The sequence below is a fragment of the Lutzomyia longipalpis genome, chromosome 4 (genome assembly GCF_024334085.1).
Source record: "Lutzomyia longipalpis isolate SR_M1_2022 chromosome 4, ASM2433408v1".
NCBI lineage: Eukaryota > Metazoa > Arthropoda > Insecta > Diptera > Psychodidae > Lutzomyia > Lutzomyia longipalpis.
The window spans coordinates 12360160-12377628 of record NC_074710.1 but is presented as its reverse complement, the minus strand read 5'-3'; the positions used below and the strand labels follow the sequence as shown (position 1 = coordinate 12377628).

The window sequence follows — 17469 nt, the reverse complement described above, 5'->3', positions numbered from 1 at the left end:
CTTTAAAAGTGCGAGAGATGTGTGCACCATACGAGGAGATTGAGAACGCGATCGCATGAGGTTTGCAACATGAGTGCAAATTTGCTAAATAAAAAAAGGGCCCAATGGATTGCTGCCTCAGGCCACGAACATTATTTGCGGTCCTTGACCCCCGACTGAGGGTATATAGTGTCCGAAAAATGCCAAAGAATTTCGCCATGGGGAAGATGCATCATGAAAGGTTCCACAATATATAAAAGATTTGGTGGAACGCTTTTGGTGGTTTCTTTGTGCAAATTTTTACTCGCGGGAATTTTCACATTTTTTTTTGCCAATGAGCCATCACGATCCTTTTTGTGGTACAGACTCTGAAAATATGTGTGCAGTGCACGCAGGAAGTCAGAAAGATAAGAGCTCTCAATTTTCTCACACAAAATGACTTTCTTGGCGCAATCGAAAGGTAAAAATATTTCTCTAAACTCATTACTTTCTCGGAAATGATTTATTTCCGCTCATCTTTTCTCTCCACAAAACATGCTAACAGTTTAGCATCCAATTTTTTTTTAATCTTCAGAGTTGTGTTTTTTTTCTTAATTGATCATTCCACAATGTGGAAAAGGTTTGACTGCAATAGTTTGTTTTTAGTGACTTTCTATACCTATAACTATCAAGACAAATAAAAACTGACTTACAATAAGAAGGTGCTAAAAGATACTGCAAATCTTTCAGTAGTCATTTAAAGACTCAAACACTTAATTAAAAATCTAATATAGCGGAGTGTTATAGATTTAAGGAATAATCGTGGTTTAGAAAGATTGAAATTCCATATCGATTTATACAAATCGTTGTTGCATTTGAATTAGTAGATTTAACAACTTGATTATGAAATTCTAACGATTTTAACACGTGTTTTACTATAATTTGACATTCATAACGTTTGACGTTTCTTATTTAATTGTTTGACATTTCGTTTTTACGTTTGAGATTTTCTTCTTTCGTTTGATATTTCTTATCTTACGTTTGGCATTTCTTATTTACTTTTGATGATAATTCTAACGTTTTACAATAAATTTAGCGCTCAACGATAGTTCTAACATTTTCAAAACAACACTAATATTTGATGTTTATTTTAACGTTTGTCATTTTTATTGTTAATGTCAAAATTTGACATTTTGTGACGCTTAACATTTGACATTTCTTATTTAACACTTAATGATTCCCTTTAACGTCTTACAACTTTGATACCTTTTTTGTGAAAATCTGATTTCATTATTTTTATGAAATTTTTTAGCCTGGAAATAATTATTTTATTGATCTAGATTGAGGAACCTAAACTGCCTGAACTTTTAGGAAGGTTTGCATCCAAAAAAAACTCGACTAGACTATTCTAGAGACTTAATTATAAAAGAAAAAAAAGAACAATTCGTTGATTTTGTTTTAATCTCATTAACTTTTGCTTGACGATGAAGTGTACAATTTTCAAAACGTCGCACGAAGGGTTAATAAAAGGCGAGGCATTAATGAATTTTCTTTAGAAAATATAATGATTAAAAATAAATAAATAAACATAAATTATTATTAAACACCCTGTGTGTATAAGTTGTTATTCGATACCAGAGCGTTATTATATGCTGTTAATAAAGAGAATTAAAATTCTTGAAAGGTCTCGTTGTAATTCTTTTTCCCCATCGTGCTCCGCGCAACATCCCAGGCAACACACATCTTACAAATTGAAGAAATTCGCATGTTAAAATATACTTCTTTTTCCTCTCTCTCCCTCTCCCTCTCCATACACTTTACCTTTTATTTATAGTCTGATTTCGCGCTTGTGTTCTGACTCATGAACAACCGCCTCTTCCAACTAATTTCACTCCTCTAATATTTATTTTTTTTTCTTTTTTTAATGTGATTGCTGAACGAAAGATTTCATTACACCTGCTGGATGGTTGGTTCAATTGGTAACAGTTAAAGGTTTTTTTTTTCATTAATAATTCATATATATACTTGATGTATCATTTCTTAATCTTATTTAATGGAAATTTGATGAAATGTATATAAGAGAAGCTGAACTCTCTCCCTTTTGAAAAATCATAGAATGGAGGCAGCAAAAGTTTCCAGTGTGATGGAGAAATAATCTGGAAAGTGGATGATGATCAGTGATTCCCAAAGTGTTTTGCTACCAACCATACATCTTCATCAAACTTTCTGCGCTCTGCGAAGGTGCATAATTTCATGGGAATTACCGGCTGAAGCAGCGCATGGTCAATTGTTGGTAGGATACAACGGAGATTTCATTATCAATTAATTGCAGATCATTTAGTGTAAAAATTATGATTTATGCTCTGCAAAATTATTTACAGTCGAGATTACCTCGCAAATGGAACGTTAAATGGGATAAGCTCCTGTTGAATATTTTCTTATAATCACCCTTTTTGTGCTTTGCTGCTGGAAGAACAAACGTTTATATTACATTGAAGGAAGTTTCCACTTCTACGAAGGTTATCGTGTTTTTTTTTGTATTTTATGTTCTTTTAGTCATGGAAGTTTAAGGGAGAAAGGTTCAATGAAAACATTATTATTGTGTAGTTATTTCTTTGAAACTTTTTTTTTTAAAATATATTTCTCATAACTTTGAAAGTCTCTTTGATAAAAAAAAAATACTTTAAAATATTATTCATAATTTTTATGAAAGATATTTTACGTTTTTTTTTCTTAATCGCAACCTACCCTAAGGTCTTTCGGTCTACTGACCCATGTAGGATTCCCAAAAAGATTATTCGTTTTTAAAAATAGAAAACCCTTCAGGAAATAATCCGACACGTAATTCTATAGATATAGAAAATAAAAAAAAGAAAGAATAAATGAAAAATTTTCAAAAAGACTTTCCTTTTTCGCATGGGGAATTTCAGGCTAGAACCCTCTGTTAAAGATTTGCTTACAAAATACACACAATGACGTCATCATGTTTTCTGTGGTTTTTAATGTATGAAGTACATTAAATGAATGCTTATGAATCATGAATGAATGCTTATGCTTCATTGACTATTTTTAGAATAAGGTAATTTTATGCTTAATGTTTTGAAAGTTTAAAAAAATCTCATTTGTGACGTCATTTCTTCTATTTTCTGGATAAATAAACTCGTCTTTTCCCAATTGATTCCTGATTCAAAGAGGGAAATCTTTAGGGAATTTATTGGTTTATTTATTTTTGAATTCTCTGTAAGATTACACGTGCAGTGATTACTTCCTCGAATTGAGTATGTTAGCCCATATTGACACGAATAAACTTCTTTCATGAAAAAAAAAATCAATACATAGGGCTATCAAATCCTTAAAGTATTAAAATTTATATATATTTTTTTAAGTTTTCAGTGCTAGCTCCATGAGGTACAATCATATTGTATAAAGCAAAGGTTAACAAGCAAGTAAAGCCCCTCTTTCCCCTCTTTTGATGCACCTGTAGTCCACGCGAGTGTGTATATGTGTTAAATTGGTGAAAATTTGCTAAATCAGTGGGAAAGTTTTTTGTGAAAATGTGGGGCATTACTCTGCAGGAGCATGAGTGATCAACGCGTGGTTTTGGGGAAAGCGCATATGTGCAGTGTGTGTGCCCAGTAGCTGGACCTTTGACGATACTTCCGTCAGCTAATGCGCTGGAAGGTAGGCGCAAGAGGTGAAGACACCCAGAAGCGCACACGGCAAAAGAGAAGTTGCAGCAGAAATAATAAAAAAAAAAACGGCCGAATGTAATAAATGCTGCCGCTGTGGTGAGTTCCATCTGCAGAATAGCCGCACATGCAATTGCTTTGCTGGTGAATCTCACTCGCTCTCGTGCACATAGCCTGGTACACATCAGGTAGTTGCTAATACATTAAGTACACATGTAGATAGTATATATGGGCAGGGTGGGGCCCCTCGAGGGACGGAAGCGGCCGCAAGGGGGAAAGTGGAAGATCTTATATTGCCATTAATTTCTCCCTGCGGTGTGTAGAAAGCGTCGCGCATGAGAGCAATTCTTTTTATCCAAAGGCACACACATAAGCGTTGGACGATGCACGGTGATCCCATTTCTGAGGATTGGCCAAAATTCACTGCCACTTTTACCTCTTTTTTTTCCATATTCATTTACATGCTCGTCTCAGCATCACCTTGCTTAGATCAAATCCAATTAAATTTATATATATATTTTTCTCTCGTGGTCCAATGCGGTGAAAAAAATTTGGAGCACATTGTTGCACCTTTTTTTTCTTATTGACTTCATTGCCACGAACGAGGTAGAAGCTGTGTGCAAAGCACTCATGCAGAAGTGAGGAAGGGAGATCCAGACGAAGAAGACGGTTGGGTCTCATCGCGAGATAATCAGTGGAGGTGCTTCTGGTGTTTCTCTATTTTTTTTTGACCAAGTGCCTCCCTAGAAAGGTGTTTTAATTAATTCATCGCTAATTAGTGTATAACATATCACTGCAGGTTGAACTCACGCGGAGGGAAATGACTCAAACCACACCAAATTATGCTCTGATAAATTCATGGAAAGTATTCATATCTTGATTTTGTGAAGCACCAAATGAGATATTTAGTCTTATTTGTGGGAATTTGATGAGACACAGGAAGGACACTTTGTCGTTTGATGATTGGGTGCAAAAGGTTGTGAAACTCATGAAGAATGATGTACCTGATGAGCATAAATTTTATTTATAAAATTCTAGCTCAATAGGAATGAAACTTAACTTTAATTATTTTAATTATATTTTGAATTTGAAGAAAGTCCTATGATTTTTTTTTAAATTCTTTAAACACTCTAAATTTAATAATTTAGTACCTAATAGTAATTCAATTTTACCCATTGATATAATCAAGATTTCTCTTTTATATTTCATAAAAATTCATCTTAAACAATGAAAATTTTCTAGAGAAAATAAAAGAAAAATCATACTATTTAAAGCAATAAAAAAAAATATTGTTTGAAGCACTGAAGTATATGATTCATGAATTTAAAGGGAAAATGAAATACAATAGGGGCGTGGTTTATGTTGATATTTTGTTGTAAAATGGAAAGTCTTATCAGTTTTTCAAATATTTTTTTTACCCATAAAAAATCATAAAAACCACAAGTCCATGAAAATGAATATACTCCTTTTTTAAGGTCTAAAAATTTCACGGAATACTATCAAATTTCAGTTTTTACTTCACCCAAGTCTCCGCTATTGTTTTATTATAATTAAAATTAAGAATCACATGTTATGAATTTATTTTTAATCAACAAATAAATGAAGAGATTTCCTTTTTTCTTATTTTATTCCAGATTTAATGAGGCTTAAATGGGATGAAGTGGTTGAAGTAAGGCTTCCATGCAATGTGTGCTGGAAGGTGCTGATTATTATACAGAACACAGGATGGTGTACACTGTGAATGGATAATCCAGTGTACCTTGCGTGATGAAGTCAAATCACTCACAGTTGGTGAATGTTGGTGGAGTCTCTTTTTACTCACTCAGTTGGCGGTTCGCCCCTCGATTTCCTGCGCTATATGATGGGTGAATAAATTAGGAAATCCCCAAGAGTGAGGGCCAAAAGCGCAATTGACCAGTTAAGATCAGAAGCCCGACCACCTGGCGATGATGGAACAAGTCGATGGTGCAGACGTAAAATTGCGGCTCTTCATCTTTCGTATACTACTCTTTCCCACTAAACTCTGTCTTTCTCTTTCTAGATTGGGCTCCCCACCGTTTATGCTGGGTTGTTGCGCCAAACGAACAGGTAAGCGCGAACAACCGAGAGCTCACTTGGCAGAAGCACCAGACTCTCGTCAAAGTCAAAAGTAAGCCGATAGATGTGAATTAGTTCAGTCGGTGTCTGTCTGTCTGCAAAGGTGCTCAGGTGAGAAGCACCTTTCCATCCAATAAGTTTTCTTTTGCACACATCCGGAAAACGCAGTTACAACACACACAAAAAACATCAAGTCGGTTAAAGGTGCTTTTCGCGGGATTTAAATAGATTTTTTTTTATTTAAATTTAAAAAAATTCGTTCTCTCGAGAACCAACAATACGGGTTTTTGGTGGGCGTGAGTGATTCCTCCTCAGGGATCACTGGACGATCTTGTGTGCGCGTTCAGCTACGAAAGAAAATTCTCATCTCACCTGCGTGGTGACTTTTTATCGCAGCAAGAAAGGAGAGAACCGCAATAATCTTGGAGATACTTTGTGTGAGTGCTTATGCGGACACAACCAGTGTGCAGCATAGCAGAACCTAGAATTCCCCGTGGTGGAAGTGCAAAAGTGCGTGGATATATTGACTCTCTGGGTGGACCATTGTGAATCTCAAGTGCTACGTCATCACAAGAAGTGTCCGCGGGGTGGGTGAAAACGCGGGAAAACGTATCGGGACTTTTCGCTGCCCATTTCCGAGTGGAAGTCATCAATCTCACTCCCCAATACCCTTCTCGGTTCTTTTCTCTCTCTCGCACTCCTTAAAAGAATTTACCTGCACCGAGGTAGAGAAAAGTGCGTGGAATCGTGCACAAAAGAAGTCGTGGCGATTAAGAACAAAAAAAGGAAGCAGAAAGCGAGAAAAATACTCACAAGTTGTAGAATCTCTGCATTGTGCACGGAGAGTGGAGGCTACCAGTCCACGGGAGGAGTGCGCACTTCTTCACAACAAAATCCACTGAATTGTGCTGATTGCACCTCGTCTATGTGTGGGGTATGTTAATGAATTCACCTTTTTTTTGCACCATCCACCCATCTGCAGCCACAGATTCCCCTATGTGCTGTGTGCTGCATTCAAAGTGAAAAATCTCGCGTTAATCGCGGCGAGAAGGAGAGAAGAAAATATTCGAGTAAAATATTTATTGCTAACGATGTGGTAAATTAGCCAAAGTACTCTGATGAAAAGAAGATGAAAGAATCAAATTTATATACCTGTATGGCGAGTTTCGAAAAATTTAATATTGTAAAATGTATATTATAACGCGCATTTAATCGTGCAAGATGTGGAAGAGAGCGAGAGATATTTCATCGAAAAGAGGTGGTTTTATGTTGAATATTAAACCACAAAAATGCAATCAATCCTCGGGATATTCCTCGTTTATATTTGTGTTTTTTTTTCTTGTGTAAACTTTATAAAGAAAATATGAAATAATTCCAAGAAAAGACATTAATTGGAAATTTTTAATTAGACAATTTCACAAAGTATAAAGTGCTAAATATAAACTATCAAAGGAATGATATGCGTGATATCTTGGAAGAAAATAATAAAGAGGGATTCCAATGATCCCTTTAGGGCATGGGGCAAAACAAATAATAATGCCAAAGAAATATGAAACAACGATTAAGAAAATTCTTTGACACAAAAATCATCAATTTTACTCTTGTTTTTCTTTACATTGTTTTTCCAACTTAATTGTCATTGTTTAACATTTAAAATTAATTACTTGTATGAGGGGAATGTCCTAATATAATCTTTGAATTTATTTTATCGTAAAATTAAAGAATATTTTGGAAATACACTATCAGCAAAAAGTTTCCGAAAATTTCCAAAAATTGAGAAATTTTTATATAAAAAAAAATTCTATTGAATATCATTCCGACTGTGGTAAACCGATTTTCAGTAATTCGTCAGATTCAGAAAAATGCATTTCTCATCTTTCCCAAATAGAAGAGTTTTTGGAAAATCAGTTAACCAAAGTCGGAGTAAAAGATAAATTTAATTTAAGGTTGAAAAATCTTCAATTTTGACAATTTTTGGCAATCAATTGTAAAAAAAAATAATTCAGCATTGGGTCGTATTCTGCGACCAAGAAATTCTTGAAATTTCAGAACAAATTTCAAAGATTTCACGGATTTTTTGGTCGCTGAATCGGACTGACTTTTGCAATATTCTAGTCAATTTAATATAAGACTCATTGACTCATTCGCATCAATTAAAATTTTAACATTTTGCATTCTTAAGTTTTTTTTTCTATTTCAATAATAACCCTTTCTGTTATCTACCACTATACCTACTAATGAAAGTCTATCTAGCCTGAGCGATAAAACCTCTTTGCAAAGAATGTAAATTGAATTCTTTAGCGTGTCCATTTAGTGAAGTTTTATAAAGCTAACGTACGAGGAAAGATTACAGTGAGGTGAATGAAAAGACGGCATAGAGGAAAAAAGCCGAGTAGAAATTGAATAATATGAGAAACGATAAAATAATGTTTTTAGATCATTTTTGCTTTTCATATTTTAATAAATAATTAAATAGGAATCATAAAGAGAAATGTTTATACATTTTACACACATACAATTTTTACACTGCTTGACTGCATGACTATATCTTTGCTTTTCTTCTTAACCATGCTTGATATGTATTTATTGTTAATATTAGGCATGCAATAGTGCAAAATACGATGAGAAAGAGATGTTACAAAGCATGTGTGTGAGAGAGAGAGGGGTAAAAGAGGAAGATTAGAGATTTTCTTCCAGTATTAACTAGTTAGTGGCTTCATAAATTATTTAACTTAACCCCTTCATTCATGCAAAGCATACACACATACACATAATACTTTCTCAAAAACTTGTTGCGGGAACTGAGTTGAAAAGGGAGGCTTAGGTGCTACTTCACCTAGATAAGAGATTGCATTATATACTTTCGCAAAATCATGTTTTCGTCTTAAATGCGATGTGATTAGAGAAAGTGGTCCAAATTAATTAGCATTTCTCTCACTTCTGGCCTCTCAATGGGATTTTTTTTCTTAAATGAAAATGAAATTTAAAATCATGTTAAGCTCATTATCAACTCCGGGAATTGAAGATTGTGCAAATTATTATTATTAATATAAAGTGAAAATGTCTCGCACTGAATATTTTAGAAATAAATTTGTCTCTCATTGTATGCTAATGTTCATCATAAGTTAAATTTTTTTACATCTCAAAAGTACACTCCTCAAAATTTTAAATTGATGTCATGATTTATAAATTTTTCGGCACATTTTAAGAAGAAAAAAATTCAATTCAATTTTTTTTAATCAATGCCTTTAATAGAAAGATTTGAATGTGTAAGTGTTAATCGATATAGGTTCACTTTCTTATTTTAATTTTGAAAGAAAAGCTCAAAAACCTATATTTCCCTTTGAAATAGAGCAAAATAGTGTAAGACGAAATTGTAAGAGGGCAAATTTTTTTATAAGAATAACCTTTCGAGAAAAAAATATTGCTGTTCGGGAATCCTGAATGATTACGATTACGATGTCTTCATCGTGAATAAACATGCATGAATAAACTCCTTTTAACCCTTTAAGTCCACCATAAAATACAAATAAAAAAGTTTGAAACTTAATTTAAATTCAAATAACTAGGAATGTTTCACGTTTGGGTCAGCGTATGACCCAATAGCTGCGAAAGGGTTGAAGGACTTTAATACACCATCTTCTATCTGCCAACGATGCATCTCTGTTGGATGCAAACACGTTGCAGCAACAGTGGAATGATGATGAGTGTGCGATTGATGATGAGGAAATAAGATGAAGAGCACGGGAGGAATGGAGAAAAGAAAAAAAAACAGCAAGAGATAAATGAAAGAATAATGAAAAGGAGTAAAAGACTCAATAATTAATTGACCACATAAGAGATGAGTTAAATCACCCACCCTCTGATGTTTGACAATGTACATAATTCCATACATGGTTATAAGAAATTCCTCGGCGACATTGCCCAATTTCATTGTCTCTTTAGCGTGTCATTATCATTATTTTATTCCGCCAAATTCTTGTCTTCCAATTTTTTTGTTTGTCTCCACATTTCTGTATGACCTGCCACAGTATGTATGGAAGAAAGAAATAAAACCCCCCAAAATTACGGTGAACAATCGACAACATGGTCTGTGTATTCGCGGGGAGTTTCGGGAGGTAAAATGAAAGAAGATGAAGTAAAAAAAATGTATAAGAAGTATTTTACAGTGCAAAATTACAAGTCAAGAAAATGAGCCAAGAGATGGGTATTTTTGTATAGAATTGCGCGAATAATACACCTGAACGGTGAAGAAGAATAAAATAAGATAATAATAAAAGCGAGAGAGGGGCAAAACATGTGTGATGGACGAAAAAAAAAATTAAGATAAAAAAGTCTGTATGGCATTTCTCTTCCATCCTCCTTTTCTCTCTTTCTTTCCATATATCCATATAATATATCAAAAGGCGAAAAATGCTTCTTGTACCTCGCGTCGTTTTCTTTGCTTTAGGTGCGCGCGTCAAACAGTTAGAAGTTATTCACCGTAAATGCGAAATCATTAGAGGTATAAATATATATGTATGTACATATATACAACCTGACTTTGCATTCATTGAGTGGTAATTCAAAGAAAGTGAAATTAAACACACATCGCGCTCCTCTTACCACCATTATTTAATCTCGCTATTGTACGCTCTTTTTGTTACTTTACTTCTTAAGCCTCTCTCTTTGCGGATCTTGGAGCTTCTAAGAAAATTGCCACAGCACACATTTATTGGGTGGAATGCACGCAGGGCGAGCAATGAAAATGCGTGGAATAAATATTGCGCGATTTGTGTATATAATACCTACAATAATTCATCATAAACATCTTCTTTTTTTATTAATAGGAAAATTGAAACATTTTGAAATGTATGGAAGAAGAAAAAATTGCACTGCATTCACTTATTGCGCTGGAGGATGATTGCGAAAAAGATAAACTCTCTGAATTCAAGAAAATTACCGCGTTTTTTCTTTCTTCTTTTTTGCAATTTCTCTCTTCGATGAAAAACTAAAAGTCTACCTTTGAATGAAATCAAGTGAATGCGATTCTCTTACCTGAATTGTTGATTTAAGTGAAAATGAATGAAATATTGCACTAGATTCACTTTTCCATTTGATTAAATTCAGTGTTGGTTATTTTGAAATTCTAATTTTGAATTAATATATAATTTTTTTCATGTCAAATTATATAGGTATTTATGCGATCTCACTTAACAGGTTTTTACCAACATTTCTTTACTCTTTCTCTACTTTCTTTCGTTGAAAAATCTTCATTTAATTCTGTTAAATTAGGAAGACTAATTGCAGTTCTTCAATCAAATATTATTTTTTTATAAAAATTATTTTTTATTAAATAATTTCTTTTTATTGAGAAATAACGTGAAATTTTCCGGGAAGATTCATTACTGATCAATATGGATCAATCCTGAAGATCCTTTTTAATTTTAATCAGTTTAATATTTTGTAAGCCTTGAGAGAATCAAAAGAAGTTTCAGAAATCTCAAAAACGTCTCTAATTTTTCACAACGATCGATTAAGAAAAATTTCCCAAAAATGCATTCAATGACGTCATTATTTTGTTTCTTGTTACTTTAAATGTGTGAAACATTCAAATTAACGTTACATCGGTAATTCTTGAGAAGGTGATTTTTTGCTTCATTTAGGAGTCAAAAAAAAAACATAATAGTGACGTCATTTTTTTCCTTTTCAAGCAAAAATTTGCCGGCTCTGTCCAAGATCCCAGTTTAAGGATAGTTTGTTCAGTCTTTTCTTATGCCTTTTTCAGTTCCACTCAAGATTACGTATATCTAACGATTATTCTCTTAAATGAGGGGTTGTTGGCCCACACTAATATGAATAAACTCCTTTGTAACAGAGTATCGTATATGTGATTAAACTTTTAATCTTAATCTGAAAATCTCGCGCGTAAAATTCAATAATAATACACTCTTTGAGGTTGATGCACCAACTGCATGAAGATTTATGTACCCTTTATGCGAAAAGTCTTCCGCCTTGACCATGGTTGAGCTCTTTCGTGTCTCTTGGATATTATTTTTTTTTCTTATGTGCGCGCGCAAGGGTTAAATGATAAATCATGCGAGTGAGAAAGTAAAAATTTCTCGTTAGATTTCCTGTAAAAGTACAATCTTTTCGCTTCAATCTCCTCTATATACTGTTTTGTCTCTCTGCGATGTGCCTTTTTTACGAGCTTTATTAGTTTGGCTCGTTTGGGTTTATTTCCCTCATCTGTTGAGATTTTATTGTTAGAAAAATATATGTTTTCACCATTCATTCACCTGCCTTCTCCAACATGTTTTTTTTATCGATGTATGCTTAAAGTGTGATAGTAATTCTTTCTGAAGTCGCGAGAGATAGAAAGGTGATTTAGTGAACAAGATATTCTATATAAAATTGATCATATTGAGATTGCTTTGGCCATATTGATGCTCTATCTTTTTATGAGCTAATAACAGATTTGTTGTTTAATGGGATTCATTAGGAATTCTTTTGAGATTCACCACGGAGTGCTTGGGCGTATAAAAAAGCACACCATACAAGATAAAATATCCCAAAATCCATGCATTACAACACATTAAAAAAATATTTCTCGTATTCATCCAGCAGAAATATTAGCTCTCATAATTTCTTTTACCTCCATATGGGTTCTTCTTCTTTTTTCTTCATCTCAACAATTTCGGTTCTTTTAGGGGGGCTTTCTTACAAGAAAAAAAAAGTCGGCGACAACAAGAACATCGCGCTAAGTCAACCACAGAGACGCCGCGGTGCGATAAGATGCAGCAAAAAAAGACAAATTGGTTTAACAGTAAAAATTTGGATAAATAGAAGAGGAATGGGATGAATCAAAATCGTCGAATTAATTAATATTAATTATACTTAATGCTGATTAATTTGAATTTTGTCAACTCTTAAGTGTGTTTGGGCTGTGGGGAGACAAGAAAAAATTATAAAGCAAAATGTTTCTTCGCCATACGCGGTTATTTATGGTTAAGATTGATTCACAGCGCGAAACTTTTTGCTGATGGGAATTTATTGGCATGTAAGAGCTTTTCTTTTGCTAATTTTTGCCATTAAAATTGTTATTTTTTGTCCTTTTAAATTTTGAAAGAAAGAAAGAAAGAAAGAAAACACGTGGTGTGAGAGATCATTGGGAGGTCATTTTAATAATTATTTTGATTTAGAATTGTTCTGCAGTTTTTGATGAGAAAGAAGTTTATTCATTTTGAGGCTTCTAAATTTTTTTTTAAATCATAAAATTTAAATATTCAAAATATAGAAGAATTATATTCTTTGATTCTCTATAATATTATTCTTCCTTTCCTTTGTTCTGTAATCCTTAAAATGTTTCGATTAATGTTAGGACTTTATTGAAAGGACATTATGCACAATGCATTGAAAAATTTCAACTTGTTAAAATTAATTTTTTTTTTAATTTCCTTGCAGATAGCGTAAACTCCACAATGTGGAGGAAATGGATGACATACCAGCTGGTCATAATTGTAATGTGGTTTTCCGAGACAAATTTCGCGGGAAACTTCAAGATTACGCACAAGCCGTGCTCAGTGCGACAATTTGAGGGTACATGCATGTTCGTGTGGGAGTGCATAAAGTCACGCGGTCAGCACGTTGGCATGTGCGTGGATTCCTTCATGTTTGGCTCGTGCTGCTCCCACAACCTCACAGCCGACGATGTGATCCTAACCCAGAAGATCACCTACATACCAAATAAACCTCCAACTGCCACAAAGAAGCCTCAAGTGTTCTCCAGTAAGCCCGTCACGTCAGCCAGGTAAGAGAAAAAAGTATTTAGGGCAAGATAGGTGCGACAACCACACACTTTCTCCCATTCTCACTGCGGTTCTGTTCTCACCAGCATAGTTTTCGCTTTTTATTGCCCACAATATGCACTTTTCTTCTTATAAGCGCAGCTTCTTGACTAGCTGTACCGAGGAGAAATATTCTCTCCGTCGGGGGGCATATAAATTCCAATTTAACATGTTCACGTAGACACTTTTTTTTCTCTCTTCGCGTTGGTCTTGCGCAAAAGACAATTTTTCACCGGATGTAACCACTTGAGGTGAAATAAAAGTTAAAAAAAATGTGACAATAGCAAAAGAATGGCAATTTTTGCTTCTTTTGTAAGATAAATTCATAATTATTTTCACGTGTAATTCATATTTAACATACAAAGAAAAATTCCTTCAAAAATACCTATTCACGAGAGTAAGAAAATTAGCTAATAGTTGTGCGATTTTCAATGGAATATTTATATTTTTTAGCGTTTTAGTTTTTTTTATGTAATTATTAAAGGTGTTTATCCGTTTTCTATTGAAAAATCCCCATGTTCGAAGAAGCAATTGAGATATATGCGAAATATTATAGAGAAGCTGAGAAAGAATAAAAATTAGGGGTTTTCCCATACAAAATTCGATAAAGTCCTTTACATTATTAGAAAATAACATTTTTTTCTACGCACTATAAAATTAGTATACGAATAGTTATTTTATTTATAATTTTTTGACTTTGAGAGCGTAGAAATGGCAAAATGTATCTTTAGTTTTACAAAAATCGAATTAATTCGGTTAAAGGAAGAGTTTAAGAACTACTTATTGATTTTAAGAATATTTGTAGAGAATTAATTGACTTTTCCAGACAATTTCGAAGTCTGACTTAAAAAAAATTTGAATTTTGTGCCCTTGTAAATTATTATTAATGAGGAATAGACAACGATTTGGTGTATTAGAATGCAGCAATGATCAACCCTCAATGGTAAAAACGAGCATAAATATTTAATTGGTTATATGTGGGAAGAATAAGAACGTTTTGTATGGGAAAGTGTATAATAACATACATAAATGTAGGTACAATTGTGATTTGCAAGAGATATGAAAGGTAATAGTAATCTTGCATTTTGCCACACGAGTTGTCGTGTGTAGGAGGAAAGGTCTCTTGCACCATGGCAGTGCAGACAATATGAAAAGGGAAAGTTTCTGTGAGTCGCGAAATTCCTGCGAAAATTATGACTGTGCACAAGAAAACTATAGAGTAACAATATAATATTTTTGTGTTAAATTTCTTGTCACGACGTCCCATTGTCTCCGGGAGATGGGTGAGGGTGATGCATAGTACAATAATGCTTTACAATTTTATTTTTCTTTCTTATGTGATGTTTTGCAATGGTAATTTCAGTGGAATGACAACAATTCTTCGACCAAATGGAGGTGGAATGCTGGTTGTACGTCCCTCATTTCACAAACCAAATACATTTCACACCACCAACACATTAGCAGTCAATCATCAAAATATTGCCCAAAATACAGCAAGCAATAGCATAGCACCGGAAGAGGATAATGCTGTGCAGGATTCATCGGATCATCGGCCGGCGTCGCAGCATTGGCAATCATCGACACAGCCGAGTTTCGTGACAAATCCACGACCAGCAACGACAACAATTAAAACATACCTGCCGCAGAAGCATAAAACGAAGCCCAGCAAAAAGCCCATCTATGCCACAACGGCCCCACTCAAGGCTAGCACAACGAAAGCCACACCACATGCACCATCCAAGGGGAAACCCACGCCGCAGGCTAGTCGAAAGCCGCCCACCACAACGGCAGCAGCATCAACAACACCAGCTGATCGCAATGCAACAGGTGGTGGTGCTGAGAGTCGTATCTTCACGATATCCGCAGCCAAAGGAGTAGGTATACAAATTTCTTCTCTTTTTTTTGCTCTTCTCAACAACACCCCCACATTCTGTCTGGGGGCGCTTACCATGTGAGGGGAAAAGACCAAAAATGCGTTGATTTTGTGCGCGAATTATGCTTTTCCACTCACATAAATGCAGCAATGATAAAACTCTGTGCAAATAAGATGAGAGATGAGACATTCTGTTTAAATTTTGTGAGAGCTACAAAAGCTGGAATTATTTTATATTTATGCTTTTATGCTAAAAAAGAGAATTGAGATTAGCTAATTTGTAACATAAGTCACACCGAAAAGACGGCATAAGAATTAATTTATTAAATCATTTCAATTTTAAAGATATCTCTAATAAATTAAAGGAAATTATTTGAATTTTAACAGTTATCGCGAAATTATGTTGCCAAAATGTAATAAAATGGAAAGTATACGATTATAAAATGCAATAAATTAGTAGTTTTGAGATTAAATAAGTATCTATGTGAAGTTTCAACAAAGAAGTGAGAAAAGAACTTTCCTTTCCCATAACATATAATTTTCATTAACTTTTCAAATCACAAATAATAATCATTTCGTTCTGCTTCGATATGAAAATTAAATTGCTATATGAAAGGTGTTAAAATACAATCACTCTCTCAACGATATTTGCATGCAGTTTAACATATATAATTCTCTCTGGTGTGGGGCCTTTCTCTCGTGGCTAATTCAAGAGGACAAAGGGCCACACATATGAACAAGGTTCAACCTCTTGGGCAGAGAGAGAGATAGGGAGGAAGATTAAGTGATTTATTGGTGAAATTTTCTCACCTTCAATGATTGTCTGCTGGTGTGATGATGGCTGAGTTAAATGCGATGATTCTATCGTGTGCTCTTTCCTTTCCCCCCTCCCAATTGTCTTCCAGAGTGCGGCATCTCATCGATGGCCACGCGCTCAGAGACACGAATTGTGGGCGGGAAGAATGCAGCTTTTGGACGATGGCCGTGGCAGGTTTCAGTGCGACGGACATCCTTTTTTGGCTTTTCCAGCACTCATCGCTGTGGCGGTGCCGTCTTGAATAAGAATTGGGTCACCACAGCTGGTCACTGTGTTGATGAGTAAGTTGCCTGTCTCATTAAATGAGCATATTGTCCTTGAAAGAATAGAAGATCCTTAACAATTTTTTATGTATTCCTTGCAGTCTCCTTACGTCGCAAATTCGAATACGAGTGGGCGAATATGATTTCTCGCACGTACACGAGCAATTCTCGTACGTGGAACGGGGTGCATCGAAGAAGATTGTCCATCCAAAGTACAATTTCTTCACATACGAATACGATTTGGCACTAGTCAGACTTGAGTCGCCGCTGGATTTTGACATGCACATCAGCCCAATTTGCCTACCGGCCACCGATGACCTGCTCATCGGTGAGAATGCCACAGTTACGGGCTGGGGGAGACTGAGTGAGGGTGGCACACTCCCCACGGTTCTGCAGGAGGTCACAGTGCCAATTGTCAGCAATGATCGGTGCAAGACAATGTTCCTGCGTGCTGGGCGCCATGAATTCATTCCGGAAATTTTCCTGTGTGCTGGACACGATACCGGTGGTCAGGATTCCTGTCAAGGGGACTCAGGGGGCCCACTACAGGTGAAAGCACGCGATGGACACTACTTCCTTGCGGGCATAATCTCATGGGGTGTTGGATGTGCTGAGGCCAATCTCCCTGGGGTTTGTACGCGAATCTCCAAATTTGTTCCGTGGATTCTTGAAAATTCCATCTGAAAATGCTCTGCCGCGAAACATCAACAAAGCATACACCTCATGCCCAGGAAGAAGATGGTGAAACGAGAAAATTTAGAAAACCCTCATTTCCAACGACTTATCGATTGTTAAAAGAAAATCTTTGCTTACTACGAGAGAACGAGAGCGCGAGAGAGAGAAAATACAATTTATGAATGAGAGATGTTATGAATGAAAAAATTGCTTTTGTGATTTAAAAAAAAAGGTGTTTTATTCTTTTTTTATTCCTTGTATTCCTCCCACG

At 34.9% G+C, this 17469-nt stretch overlaps 1 protein-coding gene across 3 annotated transcripts in view; it reads left to right on the top strand.

The window, feature by feature from the left end:
• Positions 1 to 17429, top strand: part of LOC129796347 (serine proteinase stubble) — a 37079-nt gene extending 19650 nt beyond the window's left edge. Inside the window, exons 1-6 of one of the 3 annotated variants that reach the window (XM_055838169.1) lie at positions 5610 to 5620; positions 5689 to 6678; positions 13188 to 13533; positions 14934 to 15448; positions 16349 to 16541; positions 16625 to 17429. In XM_055838169.1, the coding sequence (XP_055694144.1) occupies positions 13205 to 13533; positions 14934 to 15448; positions 16349 to 16541; positions 16625 to 17207 (1620 nt within the window). In that variant the 5' untranslated portion in view covers positions 5610 to 5620; positions 5689 to 6678; positions 13188 to 13204 and the 3' untranslated portion in view covers positions 17208 to 17429. Of the gene's footprint in view, positions 1 to 5281; positions 6679 to 13187; positions 13534 to 14933; positions 15449 to 16348; positions 16542 to 16624 lie in introns of those variants that run through there. The other 2 variants (XM_055838167.1, XM_055838166.1) reach the window with 2 other exon arrangements.
• Positions 17430 to 17469: the final 40 nt, after the last annotated feature.